At 51.1% G+C, this 18,399-nt stretch overlaps 4 protein-coding genes across 4 annotated transcripts; 2 read left to right on the plus strand and 2 right to left on the minus strand.

The window, feature by feature from the left end:
• Positions 1–1,377: 1,377 nt before the first annotated feature.
• Positions 1,378–3,286, plus strand: N7489_003925 (uncharacterized protein; the record flags this gene model as incomplete). The annotated part of the gene is made up of 4 exons (XM_056709677.1): positions 1,378–1,505; positions 1,586–1,738; positions 1,795–2,256; positions 2,347–3,286. 4 exons carry the CDS (start codon positions 1,378–1,380, stop codon positions 3,284–3,286), a joined length of 1,683 nt encoding a protein of 560 aa, XP_056568098.1.
• Positions 3,287–3,683: 397 nt separating this feature from the next.
• On the minus strand, positions 3,684–6,715 carry N7489_003926 (uncharacterized protein; the record flags this gene model as incomplete). The annotated part of the gene is made up of 8 exons (XM_056709678.1): positions 3,684–4,398; positions 4,460–4,546; positions 4,615–4,644; positions 4,749–4,759; positions 4,867–4,955; positions 5,347–5,468; positions 5,547–5,943; positions 6,106–6,715. The coding sequence occupies 8 exons, from the start codon at positions 6,713–6,715 to the stop codon at positions 3,684–3,686; spliced, it is 2,061 nt and encodes a 686-aa protein (XP_056568099.1).
• Positions 6,716–7,562: 847 nt separating this feature from the next.
• Positions 7,563–10,860, minus strand: N7489_003927 (formin-mediated actin nucleation enhancer; the record flags this gene model as incomplete). Its single annotated transcript, XM_056709679.1, has 3 exons — positions 7,563–10,538; positions 10,611–10,768; positions 10,803–10,860. 3 exons carry the CDS (start codon positions 10,858–10,860, stop codon positions 7,563–7,565), a joined length of 3,192 nt encoding a protein of 1,063 aa, XP_056568100.1.
• Positions 10,861–13,517: 2,657 nt separating this feature from the next.
• On the plus strand, positions 13,518–17,115 carry N7489_003928 (putative PAB1 binding protein (Pbp1); the record flags this gene model as incomplete). Its single annotated transcript, XM_056709680.1, has 6 exons — positions 13,518–13,675; positions 13,944–14,133; positions 14,187–14,460; positions 14,519–14,942; positions 14,998–16,856; positions 16,910–17,115. 6 exons carry the CDS (start codon positions 13,518–13,520, stop codon positions 17,113–17,115), a joined length of 3,111 nt encoding a protein of 1,036 aa, XP_056568101.1.
• Positions 17,116–18,399: the final 1,284 nt, after the last annotated feature.

The following is an 18,399-nucleotide window of genomic DNA, read 5'->3' on the forward strand; positions in this document are numbered from 1 at the left end:
GCCTTCATCTACTCAAGGTGGCATCGCCTCTAACTGCGATGGGTGGCACTATGTGACAGATGGCGATGGGTGCTTTGACCTGGCGAATGAGTATAACATCACACTTAACGATATAAGCCATACCTCTGTTCATCTTGAAATGACATTTCTAACCAATCCCCAGTTCCATATGGAACCCCGCCGTCGGGGAAGGCTGCGGATCCCAAAATAGAATATTACGTCTGTGTTGGAGTTTCTGGTGATATAATACCATCTACAACTACCGAAAAGACTACGCCTACTAGTGACGGTGGTAGAGTCACGCCTACTGAAAATCTTCCCGGGACCATTGATACTTGCAAAAAGTATTACAAGGTCGTCCCTGGTGATGGATGCTATGATATAGCCGCGGATCATGATATTTCCCTAACTAATGTACGTGCTTACTGCTAATCGTTGTCGATTGGTCCTCTGCTAACGTTTCGAAATTATAGTTCTATAGCTGGAATTCTAGTGTCAAGGATGATTTGCAGTGAGCTCAAGTTCGATTCTTATGCCTGTGTGCGGATCTAGTTTGTGGCACGTGCAGCTCATCTACCGTCATTCGTGAAGTTCGATTTTTTGTGCCACTGCAGTTATTCGGCCTGGTTGTCTGGAGGACATGTCTTTTTTATATGACTTAAGAGTTTCGCTTTGCTAGAGTCTGGTACAGGCATCGTAGTACGAGGACGGATGTAACGCCTTTGATGAATTAAGCTCCGAAAATATCAAACCTAATATCTTGCGGCCTGGAATGATTATGCTATAAATCCATAAAACCGAAAGGGACGTCGCTTCGATCGGTACATTAAGAATCCGACTTACACCGAGTAAACCAAACTGCCTCAAAACATGACGCCACCAGTGCAAAGTTTGAAGGCACCAGTGGAGGAACTTCGGGAATATCAAAACAAGGCACAGGCTGGCTAGATCTGGTTCGTTCAAAGAGGGACATAGAACTGGGACTAGTAAGCGGAAGTCATATGTCAGTGGCGTTATTAAAAAAATTTTAAAAATAATTAAGCACCATAAAACCACATCAAGTGGATTCTGCGTGGCAGTGGAAACAAGTACGTGCCAATCAACGTTCGCCGTTGCGACCGGCTACCCGATGTGGATGTCGGATCTTGACTTTCGGCATGCCGATTTCATATTCGTACTCGGTTTTCGGAGTTAGGTATTTTCCACCAGGGCAAGCCCTGGATGTTCCAAGGTTCCATAATAATTATGCAATGGTATCTATCGCCGATTGTTCCGATTGTCGTTCCTTTTTATCCCTGCCTTGCCCTTTCCGTTCCTTCGACAGGTTTGACACTCCAACCCCATTGAGGAAAGGGAAGCTATAGCAGTTTGCTCGTCATGGCGGATCAAGACGAGATCCGTGGGAATTCAGTCTATGAGCCTGAACTGCCTGTCACCGAAACGCCTTCGCCGGTTGAGAAGCCTGTTGCTCCGAAGGAACAGAAGAAATCCGGCTTGATGGCTAAGTCAGTATCCCCATACCTCATCGCCCATGTTTCTACGTAGCGCAAAACAAGGCGAAACCGTTGTGCTAACATCCTAACAGAATAGGGAGAATGCTGAACCAAGATGTCAGCGAGGAAATGCCTGCATACAAGGATATCCAAATCCACACCTGGGACGGGCCCGACGACCCCGAGAATCCTTTCAACTGGAGCCTCAAATACAAATGGCTCCTCACGATCACCGTATGCTTCATGTAAGAAATGTCACCTCACAAAATTCAGAACAAACATGTAACTAACAATCCACTAGCTCTATCCTGACCGGTCTCCCCGCAGGAACCTACGGTTCCGGCAACGACTGGATGGGGAAAGAATTCAACGTCCAGAACGAGCCCTTCCCGAACCTGTACTGGGCCACCACGTCCTGGAATATGGGCGCTGCGTTCTGGCCCCTGATCTTCGTCCCTCTGACCGAGGCCTCCGGCCGTATGCCAGGATACTTCGTGGCATATGTGATCCTCGTCATTTCGCTCTTCCCGTCCGCGTTCGCAAAGAACTTCGCAACACTCGTCGTGACTCGGTTCTTCGGCGGCGGTGCTTCTTCCGTCTCGATTAATATCGTCGGTGGAAGTATCTCCGATGTGTGGCTCGGTGATCACGCTCGCAGTCTTCCGATGTCTATCTTCGGCTTCACGAGTGTTGTGGGTATTGCACTTGGTCCATTTATTGGGTCTGCAATTGTCCAGATTCAGAAATCGGAGCCGTGGCGTTGGTAAGTTATACCTCCTTCCTCCCCATTATTTGTATCTCAAATATCCAAGAAACAAAAATAAGTACTATCATACTAACAACCTCGGCACAGGATCTTCTACGTCCAAATCATCTACAACGCAGCCCTAATCCCAGTCTTCTGGCTAATCCTCAACGAAACTCGCCCAGACGTGATCCTCAAGAAGCGCGCACGCAAGATCCGCAAAGAAACCAACCTCCCCGTCTACGCCGCCGCCGAAATAGACGCCCCAAGCAAACTCCGTCTCCTAAAAATCTCCTTCCAACGGCCAACAAGCATGCTCCTAACCGAGCCGGTCGTAACCTTCTTCACCTTATGGATAAGTTTCGCCTGGGGAATCCTCTACCTCTTCTTCTCCAGCGTGGTACAAACCTACTCGACAAACTACGGCTGGGGCACGCTGTCCACAGGCCTGGTGCAGCTCGCCATCTCGGTAGGCGCGATCATCGGGACAATGATCAACCCACTACAAGACTGGTACTATCTCCGCTCTTCGCGACGCAACAAAGAGAAACCCGGTAAACCTATTCCCGAGGCCAGACTGTACACTTCCATCCCGGGTAGCCTGCTGTTTGCGGCGGGTTTGTTCTGGTATGGATGGGCCAGTCAGCCGGATATTCATTGGATTGTGCCGACTATCGGGATTACGGCTGCGGGAATTGGGATTTATTCGATTTATATGGCTGTTGTTAATTACCTGACTGATGCTTATGAGCGGTATGCGGCGTCGGCTTTGTCGGCTGCTTCGCTTGGGAGGAATGCTTTTGGGGCTTTTTTGCCGCTTGCTTCGCCGCAGTTGTTTTCGAATCTTGGGTTTGGATGGGCTGGGACTTTGCTTGGGTTTATTGGAATTGCGTTGTCGGTTGTTCCTGTTATTTTGGTTTGGAAGGGCCCGCAGATTCGGGAGAGGAGTAAGTTTATGAGAGAGGCTATGTGGGAGCCTGAGGAGAAGGTTGAGGTTGACCGGTCTGGAAAGGAGGACTTGGGGCCTTCTGCTGAGGGAGTTGCATGAGGTTGTGTCTATTGGGGGTGTTCCGCTGCCTTGCATAGAGTATTGTTCTACTCGTTGTCTTCAATTTGGGCAGATAGACATGTACAAAGATTTACATTCTGATAGAAATAGACTAAACACATGAATTTATTGTTTATTTTGTTTTATGTCCATCTACTGGCCGTTCTCTATGTAATACCAAGAGGGTAGTATCGAAAGACAAGAAACCAAAAACCACAACTTCCTCCACATGTTCTATCAACTCTTGAATCCAAGGTGGAAAAGGATAGTGGAAGAGGGTATCGGGGCAAAGGGGTCAGGGTCAGAGGCGAATGGCCGCTCACATGGATGTTGCTTTTGGGAAACACTTTCGCTATCAATCATTCAACCACAAGCGTGGAAACTAAAATGGAAATTTTTAGTTTCCATCGCGCATCTTGCGGAAGAAATCCATGACACCAGTGTAAACAACAAGCAGGATACCACCGCCAGGACCGAGACGCAGAACCTTAGGCGTGAAACCCTTGTACAGGGCAGAGAAGCCCTCCTCCTTCATCACGGTACCGAGGGCAGGCCAGGCCCAGTTGTACTTGGCGACCTGACCAGGAACCTTGGTGGTGTTCTGGATGCGGGACTTGACAACGTCCATGGGGGTGTTGAGGATAGTACCGGTGGTACCACCGATAGAACCGGCGATCAGGTCGTTGCGCATTTGCTGGTTCTTGTTGCCGGGCTCCACGGCAGGCAGCTGTGCGCGGACCTGGAAGATACAGCCGAAGTAACCAGCGTTCCACAGTACGTGACGCCACATGGTCGACTCAAGGCCGTTGTACATTGCGAGCGGGCCCTCTGCGGCCACGATCTTCTTCACCACGTCGAACATGCCGTTGTACTTGTGGGCCTGGGCCTTATCCTGCAAACGAATCTTCACCAGCTCGAACGGAACCACCACGAAGGCTTCAGTCGCACCGGCTGTGGCTCCAGTCAAAGTGGCCAGGCTTTGGGTCTGCTTGTCCACACCGAACAGGTTGCGGTAGAAAGCTCCCCAGCTGTCGTTGGCGGCGAACTTGGTCGCACGCTTGGGTGCCTCCATCAGGATGGGTGCGGAGATACCACGGTATAGACGGGAGGCACTACATTCATTGTCGCAAGTTAGACAGAGAGCCGTGGTTGGTTCGCAGGGCGATGACATACCCCTCGTTCTTAACAATCTTGCGGAAGCAGTCGAACATGCCATTGTAGTGATCGACACCAGGAACAGGGGCTCCGGTCTGAAGCTGGCTGTAAGAGGATATCGTTAGCTCATGTCATATGAGGTCAGTGCTGATTGCGACCGGTGACTTGCTTACATTCGGGTCTTGAGGACGTCCAGAGGGTACCTGCGAGTCACACATCGTCAATTGAGTCCGATTTTCACAATATACCAAGCATATCTCCAACGGAAGTAGTCATGCGACCAGGGAAGGGGAGTGGACAGTCGTACATGACCAGGATCTGCTCGTGCGGGGAGAGACGCGTTAGTCAATAGAGCACCTCGTGGGGGTCCAACTCGACGAATTAAGTCGGAATCGCTTCTCAAAGCGAAAGCAAGAGACACATACCTCTGAGACACCAGCCACCGCACCGGCGGCGAACTGGTAGACGAAGGGGAGCGGCTTCTGGGCAGTTTCGGACATTATGGCGGCTTGAGCTGTGGGATTGTCAGTATGGGTCCATAATTGGACAATAGTGAGATCGCAAAGCCATCGAAAAGCACAGCTTTGCGATCAAATGAGATCGAATCGAACTAGATGTTCACTCACAAGACCAAAAAGGAAGGGTTGGAAAGAGAAGAAAGTGAGAAAAGAGGAGGTTGCCGGTGTCGGCGAGATTCGGTGATCAGGTCCGAGTGCAGCAGCCGGTAAGTCTTCGTACCTTAACGTTTAGCCCCGATTACTAAACCCCCGTGGGGAGAGCTTCTTGTTGTATAAAATTCACATTCCAGGCTGTTTGCAGGTTTATTGTGATTTATTGTCATCAGTTCATATCAATTCATTTGTATCATGTCTTCTGTGTCTTTCATAATATCCAAACTCCCACACTCATTCCAATCATCATTCCCAACATCATTTTGCTAACCCGGTGCACCACACTATCTCCGCTACTCGCGGTCGCTTGTTCCTTGGCGACAGTCGTCGCAAACGCGGTGTCCCTTGCAGTACAGCTGGAACCACAGGCGAATCCCATAGGACAACATCCTCCACCCACGGTGTCAGCACAGTGAAACCAACCATGAGCGCACCGGTTCCCACTAGTGTGTTCCGTCGTCGTCGCGGCGGGCGCTACAATAGTCACACCATCTGATACGACAGTTGTCGAAGATATGGTCGGGCATGAAGTCGTATCGCAATCTCGTCCGGTGCGGCAGCAGCCACCGTGGTAGACGGCAGAGCAAGCATAGAAACCAGTCGGGCAGATATCGTCGCCGCGGGTAGCACTGGTTACTGTTGACAGGTTTGTAGGCCGTGCTGGTGGTGCCAAGCCATCGTTTGTTGTGGTCTTGCTGCTATGAGAAGAGGTCGTCGGGAAAGAGAAGGAAGCGGAAGTGGAAGTAGTATCCTGCGGTTTGGTCGAGTAGGTCACAGTAGACAACATCACGGTCGAATGAAGAGTCACCGTAATAGTTGTGATATATGCGCCTACTCGGACAATTAGTAAATACTCATATTCCCAAATCCCATTAACAACCTGGGAACGAGCAAAGGAAAACGGGGAGAACACTCACATCCCCCTTCCACACAGTCATATCCTGGAATACAACATCCACCCCCCCAGAGCCTCTGAGCAAGCCGTATACCCACTCTGACACGACCCAATCATCCCAGAGCAAGTCTTCCAGCTAGGACAGCAGCCCACATCGCCGTGCCCCGTATCAGCGACGATCTCGCACGTCTCCCCGGACCCACAGCAGCGATCGGATCGACCGATGGATGTGCACGCCCATGTCCCTGCTGGACACTTGAAGTCTCGTTTCTCGAGCAGATTGTTTGCACTGTGACTGTTTTCCCAGGGAAGGAATTGACTGTCCCCATCTGTGCCCAAGGAGTAAGATGGCGCGAATGGGTATGATTGGGCCACAAAGCGCGCTGGGGAAAATCCGTCGTCGGAGATGTGTCCCTCAGTTACGTTACCTGACGAATAGTCATCCCCAAAACTCCAGTAGTCGAGGAAGAATTTCTCGCCTTCGTCGTCGCTCATTTTCTTCACGCCGAGGGCTGGTCCTGCTGCGAGTTGGGATGCTATAGCGGCATTGCGCCGTAGGATAAGGTTTGCTGGTAGTGGTGTCTCAGCCTCTTTGGACTCTTGATCACCTGAAGGATTTATCTTTTCTGCTGAAATCAGGGTTGCAAACTGTGGTAGTGAGCAGAACACGGTGAGGGCGTGGAGGATCTGCATGCTGCCGCCGAGCATCGCAACCCAGATAGATCTCGAGTTTGTTTAGGTTGAGACTAGTGGAAATAGTCGGGTTGGAGGCTAACTCGTAGTTGGATAGTTGTTTCAGATGTGTGTTTCACTAACAAAGGCTGTGGATGAGCTGGTTGAGAATAAAACTTCGAGTTAAGTTGGTGCAATAGTGCAAATATATAGTCTTGTGCCCCTTCAACGTGTAATCCAGTCGAGCCTGACAAGTTTGAGGAAAGACCTTTGTCAATCTAGGAATAAATTAAGGGCGCATTGGGCTTTCTATAAATCTGCACGCAAAGGTGGCTGGGTGCAGGAGGCGCACACCGCTATGCATTAGCTTGCAGGACAGACAGGTCAAGGCAGCAGTACTCCGTACCTAACTAGTCGTTAGTTAACTAGTTAGTGGGAACATTCCTATTAGTTGTTTGGAGCATTGGGCATTATTCTCTCCAGGGCTATCTCTATATTAGTCTACGTAGTACAGTATCAACAGACTACTTCCAACTATTACCACTCCAGACTGAACAGAAACATCCAAGACTAACTTCAGATGTGCTCATATCATTCACAAAATCAAAAACCAAATGCTACTAGCACACCACAGAGTATGGCAGGGTATCGTCAGTAAATGACATAAGGGGCTCTCGCACAGGAAACACGCCAAAAGGTATCAACGGAAATAAAATGACCAAAGCCAGGACCCTAATGCGAGGTCAAATGCAGTAAAACAAAAAATAAAAATAAACGTGTGAATCCAATTTCACTTGCGGTTGGCAATGAGAGGTCCGACATGAAACTTCGTAGGGTCAGGGATGATCAGACTGAGGATGGGATGGAGGATGAATGAACAGGATCAGGCAGAGGGCTGTTCGGAGGTACCGTTGTCTTCCTCCGGCGATTTGGGGAGTGGCTTTGCCGCGTCGGAAGATGGCGACTTGGGCTCTTCTGCCTTCTCTGCTGCCTCCTCTGCCTCCTCTCCATCCTCCCGAGTCACCTCCTTTTCGCCTTCTTGCTGGTCGTCATCACCCTCGCCCTCCTTGTTTTGCTCCGCCGCCTGCGCAGCAGCGGCTTCCGCCTCTGCCTTCTCCATCTCGGCATTGCGGGCCTGCTGTCTATCCCAAACTTCTTTGCGGATGCGGTCATCCTTCGCAGTACGGAGACGCTCAGTCTCTTCAAAACCACCGCTCTTCTTCAACTTGCCTTCTTCGACAAATGCACCGAGTTCCTTCTGGAAAAGACCGATCCGACGAGTCTCAAGCTCCTTCTTTCGTGCTTTCTCGGCTCGCTCAATGGCCTCGAGTCGGCTTTCATGGTTGGGTTGCAAAGCACGGACCTCGCCTAGGACACCGTCCTTGGCCTTCATGGGATCAATGGTTGGGTCGATTCCAAGAGTCCTGGATGGGGCGCGCACCGCGGTGCCACCAGTTGCATTTGTCAAGACCTGCTCCTTCGTGGCTTGCTCCACCAAGGCGAAGGTCTGGGTTGCCTTCTCGAGGTCGTCTTGCAAGTCGGCAGCAAGGTCCTCCTGCATGGTAAGCTGGTCTCGTTCTTCGCAAACCAGCTGTAGTTCCTTCTCCCAGATCTTAGTCCAGATGGGCTTCTCGCGACCCAGGAAGTCCTGCATTTTCTTGATTTCTTTCATGACCATGCTAATGTCGCGGCTGACACCCTCCAATTGTCTTGGGAGAGGACGAACACCACGAGTCACAACATCCTTCCGAAGATCCTCAACCAAATCTTGGAGATCATCGACGCGAGCGACCAGGCGCTCGGATTCGGCTGCAAGTTCCTTCTTGCCAGTGTTAACCCGAGCACGGCCAGCATCACCTTCATAAGAGGGAGTAGCAACGTCATCGGCGGCGGTCCGGACCTTGCTTGCCTTGGCACGGACCGCACTCATGGAACCGGTGATATCTGCAGTAAAGTTGGAGTAGGTCTGTCGCAGAACAGCCAAGTCACGGCGCAAGCTCTGAAGCTCCGCAATTTGAGATCCGCTTCCGGCAATCGATGCTTTTGAATTCCCTCCAATGGCAGCCGGAGCAGAGTTTGCTGGAGGAGAAGCAGCTAAGCGAGCGATTTCTTTGGCAGCTTCAAGCTGGCGATCCGAAACCCGCTGGATGATATTTCCTTGGCCAGAAAGCGTCTCTTTGACGCCTTCGACGAGGAGGCGCACGCTTCCGAGGCTATCATCGAAATGTTTCTTGACCTCATCGAGGTTGTCAACATTAAGTACCAGGACGGACCGATCTTTGACATCGGCAAGATCTTCTAGTTCATGTCGGATGCCTGAAATCGGGTCTTGGATATAGATTTCCGGCAAATCAACGCCATTATCGTGGGTATTCCAGGCAAACTTTTCAATAAAAGCGAGCTGCAGGCGCCCAATGGTGAGCTCTGCAATGCCATCTGGGAGCACATACTTCTTAATTTTGCTTTTGTATTGCAGAAACAGTGTCAGCTCTTTGCCTGGTGAGGGTTGCTCAGTAGCAAATTGAATGGCCGATAGAGGTGTTCCGACCTCGGCGGACGGTCCGAAAGAGTCCCCCTTCGGGGTTTGGGGTGTTGGTTTCGCGGGTTCGAAAGCGTCTTCGAGTGTTGGCTTCTCTTGGGGCACGGGAATAATGGGAGGAGGAACGATTGTAGCTTCCACTGTATCGGCTTTTTCGCCAGGAGCATGCGCTTCGCTGGGCGCCTCGGATGGTGCGGTATCGATCCCTTGTGGTCCTAACGGAGGTGCGGCAGCTGGAGGGGTGCGTTCTTCTTCCACGACATCCGGAATATTTGCGGGTGGAGGGGCTTGCGCACCCTTGGCGGCTTCCTGTAAGCGGTTGTTGGATCTTTGTCTGGTATGGGCAAATGAGCCCCGCAGACGAACTGCGTTTAAGGATTCGCGGACATCACGACCACGGTTAGGGATGGGAGAGTTCTGAGTAGGCAGGACAGGAACCCCGTTGGTCGATGTGCCCAAATGCTTTTGAATTTGATAAGCAGAGAATCGACGCGAGGCACGCCGCTCAAGCTCCCCACTTCTTTGCAAAGCCCCCAATGCGTCATCTTCTTTAGGCGGAGGTGGAGGCGGAGGCGCAGAGAACCCTGTGGGAGTGATATATGTTGAAGGCGCAGTATTGTTGGGTGCGTTGGCTCGAGGGGTTGTATCATTATCGAAGGGGGTGGGTTGAGACAGCATTTGCTGGGCCTCTCGCCGCGATGTTTCTCTTTCGGCGAAGTTTGCGCGCGGTTCGCTTGTCGAAGGTGCCGAGGAGGTTCGAGCAATGGCGGGTTGATCCTCCAGTGATCCACCGCTGCCATACCGTCGGTTCGATCTTCTGGGGGACTGGGATGTCGACTGGGCTGTCGACGGCATGGTGGATGCTGCAGCCTCATCATACAACTGACCAATCGCCTGCCCACTAGCGATGCTCCCTGCACTGGCTTGCCGTCCTGGTACGGGCCGGCCATCTTCGCGCTGGTGCCGGGACCTTAAACGAGCTTGCTTCTTCTTCAGCCCTTTTAACAAGTTGATGATTATATCTCGGATTCGGGGAAGGTATCTATCGAGGCTCTGGGAAGATGCATCTTGACTGAGAGTGTCTTCAAGTATCGTGCGGAGCAAGTCTGGTACGGGACCGAGGTCTGAGGTGTCGACTCCGATAGCACTGAAGGCCCGACAAGCCAAGTTAAATTCATAGCCCAATCGAACGTATACATCCGACACATCATTCTCCGACGCTTGCTTCCGAGACCATTGCGTTAAGGTTTCGAGGAGTTGTTTTGTCGCGACCAAGAGGTGCGTCACGCTCTTTTCGATCTGGGATATTTGCTTATCGGGCTGTGCGGTGGGGGAAACACCGGTTCATTAGCCATCGAGATGTAGGCAATTGTCAGGCAACCAGAGACTCACCTGACTCTTGCTGGACTGGGATCGAGACGAGGCGGAGGAACTGCGGCCGGACTGTTGGGAAGCCATGGACGTGTCGGCACTGCCAGACCCCGAGGGTCGCTCTGGGGATGTTTGTTGATCCAACTGTTCAGGGTAGGGGAACTGGGTTCTTGAAACGCCTGAGGACTGCATGAGTATGTTAGGCTAAGTCACCGAGGGAGTGAGAACAGAAAGTGAGAATAGGGCAGAAGCGAGTGAGGGTGCCAAGCATGTGTGAAGATGATGCCCAGCCTCCTGTCACTTGGCGCCTTACCACACCGGAACCGATGATCAACAGCGGGTTACCCCCAAATACCATAAATACCATATATTACTGTATAACCCTGTAACGATGTACAATGGACCGGGGCAACGTGTTACTCGAGTGTTCAGGCTGCAGTAACTAGTACATATACGTACTTATGTACTTAGGATCCAATTGATCATTAGGAATTGACTCTCCAATTCCATGCCATACATTCACATACTACCTGTGATTATGAGAATCATAATATATAGAACATACAAATATAACACGGCCATAAAAAGGATTCATCCCTCACATCCACTGATAAGTACCCGATTGATAAGGCCCTTGCCTCTGTCCCTTTTCGACTGTTCCACTTCAGCTCCACTCTCTATTTGTATTCCTACATAGGTACACTTTGTGTTGTAGGGCAATGGTAGGTCATTTCTATTATCCATGGATTGTATGTCTGCACACGTTCAAATCCTCCATGCTGAATTTGTTAGGGGATGGACGTCAGGCCCCACTGAACACAGCCCTGCTACCCCAAAATACGGCAGCCCAACCAACGTGACGCCTAACTTTATCCCCATCTCGGACAATCAGAAAGAGTCCTCGGCAATATCGTTGAAGACCTAAGAAGGCCCAAGGAGTGAGATAGTTGTGGTATGGAGTAACTAGGCTCAGCTACTCTGTATAATATTGCTCGTAGTCAGAACCTTACTATGAGATGGCCAGCCTTCGGGTACAAAGAGTGGCAGGAATAGAGCCACTAGGTTGGAGCTGAAGGCTGGAATCAATGTGAAAATGCTGTTCGGAGGGCGGAGGAAATAGCTGGCCCGACAGAGACAGCGGCCAGACTAGCGAATACCATGCGACAGAATGCTGATGTTCTTTTCATATGCATAGTTATCACATTATTTGACAAGACGAGTGTCTATCATAGCATATCCGTCTGAATCATTTACCAAATCCAAGGGCGCTAACCAACATTCCAACGCAACGCTGATTGGAAATCGAATATACCAAGTAGTATTGATGAGATTCAGTCAAAATCCATGGTAAATACCACTTAAACCAAACAATACGAGCTGACAGGCTGCTACCTCGAGCCATGGTATTCGGTATATACGTGGGCAGTATGTCGGGCTTTTATACATCGCCCTTTCACAGCCATAAGCAATCCATGACCTGGTCTTGCTCACTTATTGAGGTCCACTGTAAACCTCACAAGGAGCAGTGGGAATCATAAGAATATTGCAGAGGAATAGACATTGAGCTATGGCCACTTGCTAGGGTTGTTCTTGAATATATATAATGGCAATCTGAGTTGTGCAGTTGAACACCATTCTCACTATATCGATGATCGAATACATAGACTGTTCCATCCCAGGCACCAGGCGGCTCTTAATCTTCTCTACAATGATTACAAGAAAATTATTAAGATTGGAATTTGATGGCCGCAACAGGGAGGGCTGCATCGGTTGATTACATAAGTCAATTATACCACCCCGATGCCTGCAAGATAATCACATCATTTGAGAATGTCTAATTATCGCTATGGCATATATATTTACCCTAAGGGGAGTCGGAGACTACCCTGAGTCACTGGAATCTACTGGGCCCAATAAGCGTTAGAAAGACGGCAGCTAAAATAGGAAAGCCCCACCTGACAGAAGAAGTTCCCATGGAACCAGATATGTATAGTCGACCTATGACCTCAGATATGACATCTGAAGGTAGTCTCTACATACACAGGCACATTATGTATTGACCCTAACTAGAGATAACTAAGAGCACTATACCAAGCAATGTACTACCTAGTATGTATGCATGATCTGAACAATGACACAAGCCCTTTGGGACGCCGTGAATGGCTGATAATGCAGTTGATCGTACAAGATGATGTATATGTATGTACCTATACCAATGCGGATTCGCTTGTTTCCATTGGTAGTTCCATTAGCTGCTTTATGCATCGGAAGTAAATATATGTTAATGGATGTGTTCCGACCCTATATCGCACAAATGCATTCTAGATTCTGGTCAATATAGTCTCAAAACTCTATGAGGGGTCAATAGTATGGATAGGGGAGCTACCTCAGCCTGACCCGTACTCTGCCAGTACATACCTAGGTATGTTGTATGTAACATTGTCAATTGGCCTATCCTAGGGTTGGCGGCCTGAGACCACAGAATACCTATAATAACAATACATTATCATTGATTTGTGAAATCAACAATAATATTCCCATAGGTACATTTGGAGTCACCAACGAAAAAGAAAAAAGAAGAAACAAAAAGGAAAAAGAAAAAGAAAAAGGGCGTATGTAACACACAAATACAATACCATACGCGTGACTTCCAGAGTGCCCCCCCCCATCAACTTGCGACAAGCCCATCCCTCCTTCTTCTATTTTTCTATCTGTTCTTTTTCCCTTTCCATTCCTCCTTCCTTATTTTCCTGCCATTGACATTCCGGTATCTCCGCAGTGTGGTGGTTGCTTATCCCTCCCCCCTCACTTTCCCCCCAGTCCTGTTTGTGCAGGCGGTGTGTTGTGGCATCGTGCCTCATCCTCGCGGCTTTCCGCCGTGCAAGTTCCACGACGCAAGCTTGCCCTGACTGACACCAAAGTCAATCAATGGCTTCCGCTCTCAACTCTGTGGCGGCCAACAACGCGTCTGGCAATGCCAGCGCGGGTGCCCCCAACCCCGGTCGATCTACCCTGAGATCCAGTAACAGCACGAAGGGGTCCGACAACCGACGACAGTCGGGTAGCCCCATCGATGGCGGACAACGGTATGTTCAGCCCTTCCTTCTAGACAGCATGTTAAATCGAATTCTTGTGTATCTTCATTTCCTCCGGACTTGGGAAATTCCCCTTTGTTTCTATCGTGCCCTTCTCTTGTCCTATTGGTGATTGCGTTGGTGAGCTCTGTTGCAGGCTTGCATCGAGTTGTGCGCCAGCAAGAGCCAATTGAAGCTGTCGGATTCGATGACAGAAATGCTTCGTGGTTCTCTGTTTCGTGACCAGTGACCGCTAACGCAAGCATGTTCTACTGCATAGGCGCACAAACTCCCACAAGGCCTGGACCCAAGGGACCAACCCCATCACTCAACGATCTTCATACACTTCATCGAACGGCAACATGACCCACCAGAAGCAGTCTGGGTCCTCGAGACTCAACCAGAAGGAGTCAAACACCCCTGATAGCCATGCTCACGACCGCCTTGTCTTCCTATTCGCCAGCTTCACGGTAAGCCCAGTCGCACCACCATACCCGTCGATTAATTCTAAACTGCTACCTAGGGCCTACATACTACCATTACCACCAAGTCCGGAGAGAAGTTTACCGGTATCTTCTCTTCCTCGACCATGGAGCCCAACGAACTTTCCTTCCTGCTCAAGATGGTCCAGCGAACTTCACAAGAGGGCCAGCCCCGGGCAAACGGCATCAGCGATGTCGCAACCCCGTATATAGGCTCCGCGCCCGAGCACATCATGTCGTTCGATATCAAGGATGTCGTCGACATTGCCGTTCCAAACGTTACCACAGCTGAAGTTTCAGCCAAGGAACCAAACGGTACGTGTTGCATTGTTTAGTCGGATTCGTTTTGTGTATATACTAATCCAGACCACAGGTGCTTCCCAGGGTTTCAGGACAGACAGTGATATTTCCGGAAACCTAGCCATGCGAGAGCGCACCTTGCAGCGCTGGGAACCGGCTGAGACTGACATTGATATGTCACTCGAAACGAGCAATACTTCTGCGGGATGGGATCAGTTTGAGGCAAACGAGCGTCTTTTCGGCGCCAAGACCAACTACGATGAGAACATCTACACCACTCGCCTGGACCGTTCGGATCCCAACTACAAACAGAAGCAGGCGGAGGCAGCTCGGATCGCCCGTGAGATTGAGGGACAAGATGTGGACAACTCCCACATGCGCGAGGAGCGTGGCCTTGTAGCACCCGATACCGGTGACCAAGACGAAGAAGACAAGTACAGTGGTGTTCGCCGCGAAGACAAAGCCTTCCCTCCCCTGCTTTCCGGCCAGCCAAACAAGTACATGCCCCCCCGGACGCCGACAGGCAGCCCCACAGTCTACTGCGACTCCCAGTGCATCCACCAAACAGCCTGTTGCTCCGGTCCCCTCCGCTCCTATCCCCATCCCCTCTCAGGCCGTGGCGAAGGAAACTACACCAGCAGACCAGCAAACTGAGCTGGTCGCCTCTCTGCAACCCACAACAGATACCGAGCAGAAGAGTGCCTTAGGCAAGGGTGTCACACCGCCAGTATCTACTGCATCCCCCGCACCAGCTGGAAAGCGGACTGCACCTGAAAATGCGACCGCAAACGTGGAGGTGGAGGTGCTCGATCACTTCCGGCAGTTCGCAAATAGCGAGAAAATCAAGATGCAGGAGCGCCGTCGCAACCAGGCCTCGTATGACCGGACCATGAAACTCAACGAGCTGATGAAGTTTTCCAAGAGCTTCAAACTCTCCACTCCGGTGCCGAAAGATCTTGTTCCTATCCTAGCCAAGGACCGACTAAAGCAAGAAGCAATCATGCAACGAGCGCTGCAACAAGGGGACGACAAGGCTACGCCGAAGGTCACTACGCCTCCCACAGAGCAACAACCGCCTACTCGTGGTGCTGGACCTAGTGGAGCTGTGCCCCCATCCGCACCCGCTGATCGTCAAAACTACAACCGCACTCGTCAGGGTTATCCTCCAGCTGGTCCGCTCGCTGGTGCTGGTGGGAGATTCCCTCAGCAAGTTGTTCCGCCGGGACGTCCTGGTGTTGGCATGCTCAGTCACCGACTAGCGGACAATCTGCAGCAACGAAAGGGCGCGGGTATGGGACCTGTTCCCACTCCTCTTCCCATTCAAGATGCCCGTGGACCCCCGACTGGTCCTGCCAGCGATCAGCAGAGAATCACCAGCCCTGTCAAGTCGCAGGCCGGGTCTTCTGCGGCAACCAAGTTCAATGTTAAAGCTATGGAGTTCAAGCCAAACCCCGCAGCGAGCACTTTCACCCCTGGTACCTCGGGAACTGCCGCAAGCCCACGGCCTTTCTCTCGCAACCGCTCCGTGTCACGCGCCACAACCCCGACTGCGTTCTTTGGCTCAAGGAAGCCACTGCCTGTCTCCGAACGACCCTCGATCAGTGACCAATTCAATCCCATCAAGCGCATGAAGAAGGAGCACGCAGAGACCGCTGAGAGGTTGATTATGCTGAATGGAGGTATTCCCCCACCCTACAAGACTTTGCCAACTTGGGACATCGCGGACGGCAGCGAAGAGAAGACGTACGATGAGATGTTCAAACAGCCCGTCGCCGTTCCCACAGTACCACCCCAGGGTCGGTCCGTCTCTAACAACACCAATATTCCCCAGCAACATCAGGTGCCCTTCCACTTCCAGCAAGGTAACCCAGCCATGCCGCCATCTTCTGGCCCTTCGAATGGGCCTCATGGTCTTCATTCTCAGGGTCCCCATGGCCCCTCCCATGTGGATGATCATCACCGCATGCAGTTATCCGCGTCGAACTCCCAGGTTTTCCCGTCCCCGCGGATGCAACATGGATACCCATCCCCTATGGCTCCCCATGCCCAGCTTTCCTTCCCACAACCGGTCCCGCAGTTTTACGGCGGGCCCCAACCTGGCCATATCAGACCTTTCCAGGGTGGTGGTCCTCAGTTTGTGAATGGCGCTCCTATGATGGTGCAGCAGGCCTCGAATGGACCCTACATGGGAGTCCCGCAAGGCATGTCTCCCTATAACGCACAGATGCCAATGTACTCCCCGAACCCAGGCCACGCCTATCCCCAACATACACCCCAGCCTCATAGTGGGTACCCAAGCCCGAGCCGTGGTGCGCCCATGATGATGCACCAGAACTCGCAATCTGGACAGCCTCCTCAATCAATGATGTTTATGCCCGGCCAACCCGGTTACCCTCAGCAGTCGGGACACAGTGAGTGTGGCTACAGCCCCCAATCCAGCGTCTCCAGTTTTTAACCAACCCAGTGCCTCCCAACCGTGGCAACTACCCACAGCAGCCTCACTTTCCCTCAAGTCCCCATCAATCGCATCATTTCCCACCCAACCAGCATCGGACACCCAGCAACGGTTTCAACCAAATGCCTCAAATGCCACCCCAGATGTCTGCCGCTACCCCAGCAACAACCCCTGGAGCTTCTCACCCGGCCGAGGCAACGGATGAAGGAAAATGAACTACACGAATCATGAAGCCGTGAGCGGTTCCCTCGAATGACGCTACATATTATCGCTTAGCTGTGACTTGCCCGCGCTCTGCATTGTTGGCAACCGCCAACTCCAATACCCCGGTTACTCTTCCACGACCGCGTCTTCATCTGTTTCGCGTCACCGACGCGGTCCTCAAAACATTTGAATTCTGCGACGAACTTCATGTCATCTCAAGGCTTGCTCGGTGAGTGAACAGCTTTGTGGTGTTGAGCAACATCCGCTGACTCTGTGACCAGACATGACAGATCAATCTACTAGTTGTGCCTATCTATTCCCAGATCTCGATCTGGTGGTGTACATGGAAACTCAATTTCTAGGCCACGAGCCCATTGAAATCGAGCACTTGATATCCAACCTAGCGCATCGTCGTATGCCTACCTAGTGCACAACATGTCCACATGCGTCATCGAGCTGAAGTCTTGAAGATTGCTCTTTATTTGAGATGTTCTCTTCCTTCTGGTTTTCTCTTATCCTGTTTTTCTTTGTCTTCGTTTATCGCTTCTCTTAGTTGGAGGTTGGAAGTTTGTGTGTTCCCATGATGCGATCACCGGACTTTGCATCTTCCATGGAGGGAAATAGGTCTGCAATGGGTTGCGTCTCGGTGGAGACGATGGTTGGTCGAATGGTGATGTGGATGAAGGTGATCGGTCTGGGGGAGCAAGCGAAGCAGTGACGTGTGGTTGAAGATGCGTGAACTTGACAGTACAGATAGCTCCAACGGACCTATGGCCGCCTGGCAATGAAATGGTTATAACATGAAAATCTCCTGTATTTTGCGTATATATACTATAGAAAGATCCAAAGTCACCCCCTGTATCCATAATGAAGATCTATTATAGTCCCACAATGGATCCTAACCAGATACCGTCGATGTCGAAGATGCCAGATAACTGTTGCAGATGTCAGCAGCTGCGAACCACCCCTTTCGAATGAATGATGAGTCAAGTGCATTTGGGGGGTCTCCTCAGGTCAAGTTTCAACAGTATCATCATCCAAGCCACAGACACCAGACATCAACACACCGCGGTGCTTCGTCCCATTGCAGACTCCTCTGCCCACACTCCAGCCATAAACAAGCCCCAGAACAAACCCCCAAAACACCACCAAGCATCACAAAAACCAAACACCTCCAGCCCACACCCCAACCAACACACCTCCCCGTCTCCCAACTCCCAGCCCCCCACAACAGCATGCCCACACCACTCTTCACAGCAGATGAAAAAGGGAAAAGGAAGAGGAGAGAGAAGAGC

Source organism: Penicillium chrysogenum (genome assembly GCF_028827035.1).
Source record: "Penicillium chrysogenum strain IBT 35668 chromosome Unknown utg000002l_segment0_segment0, whole genome shotgun sequence".
Lineage (NCBI taxonomy): Eukaryota > Fungi > Ascomycota > Eurotiomycetes > Eurotiales > Aspergillaceae > Penicillium > Penicillium chrysogenum.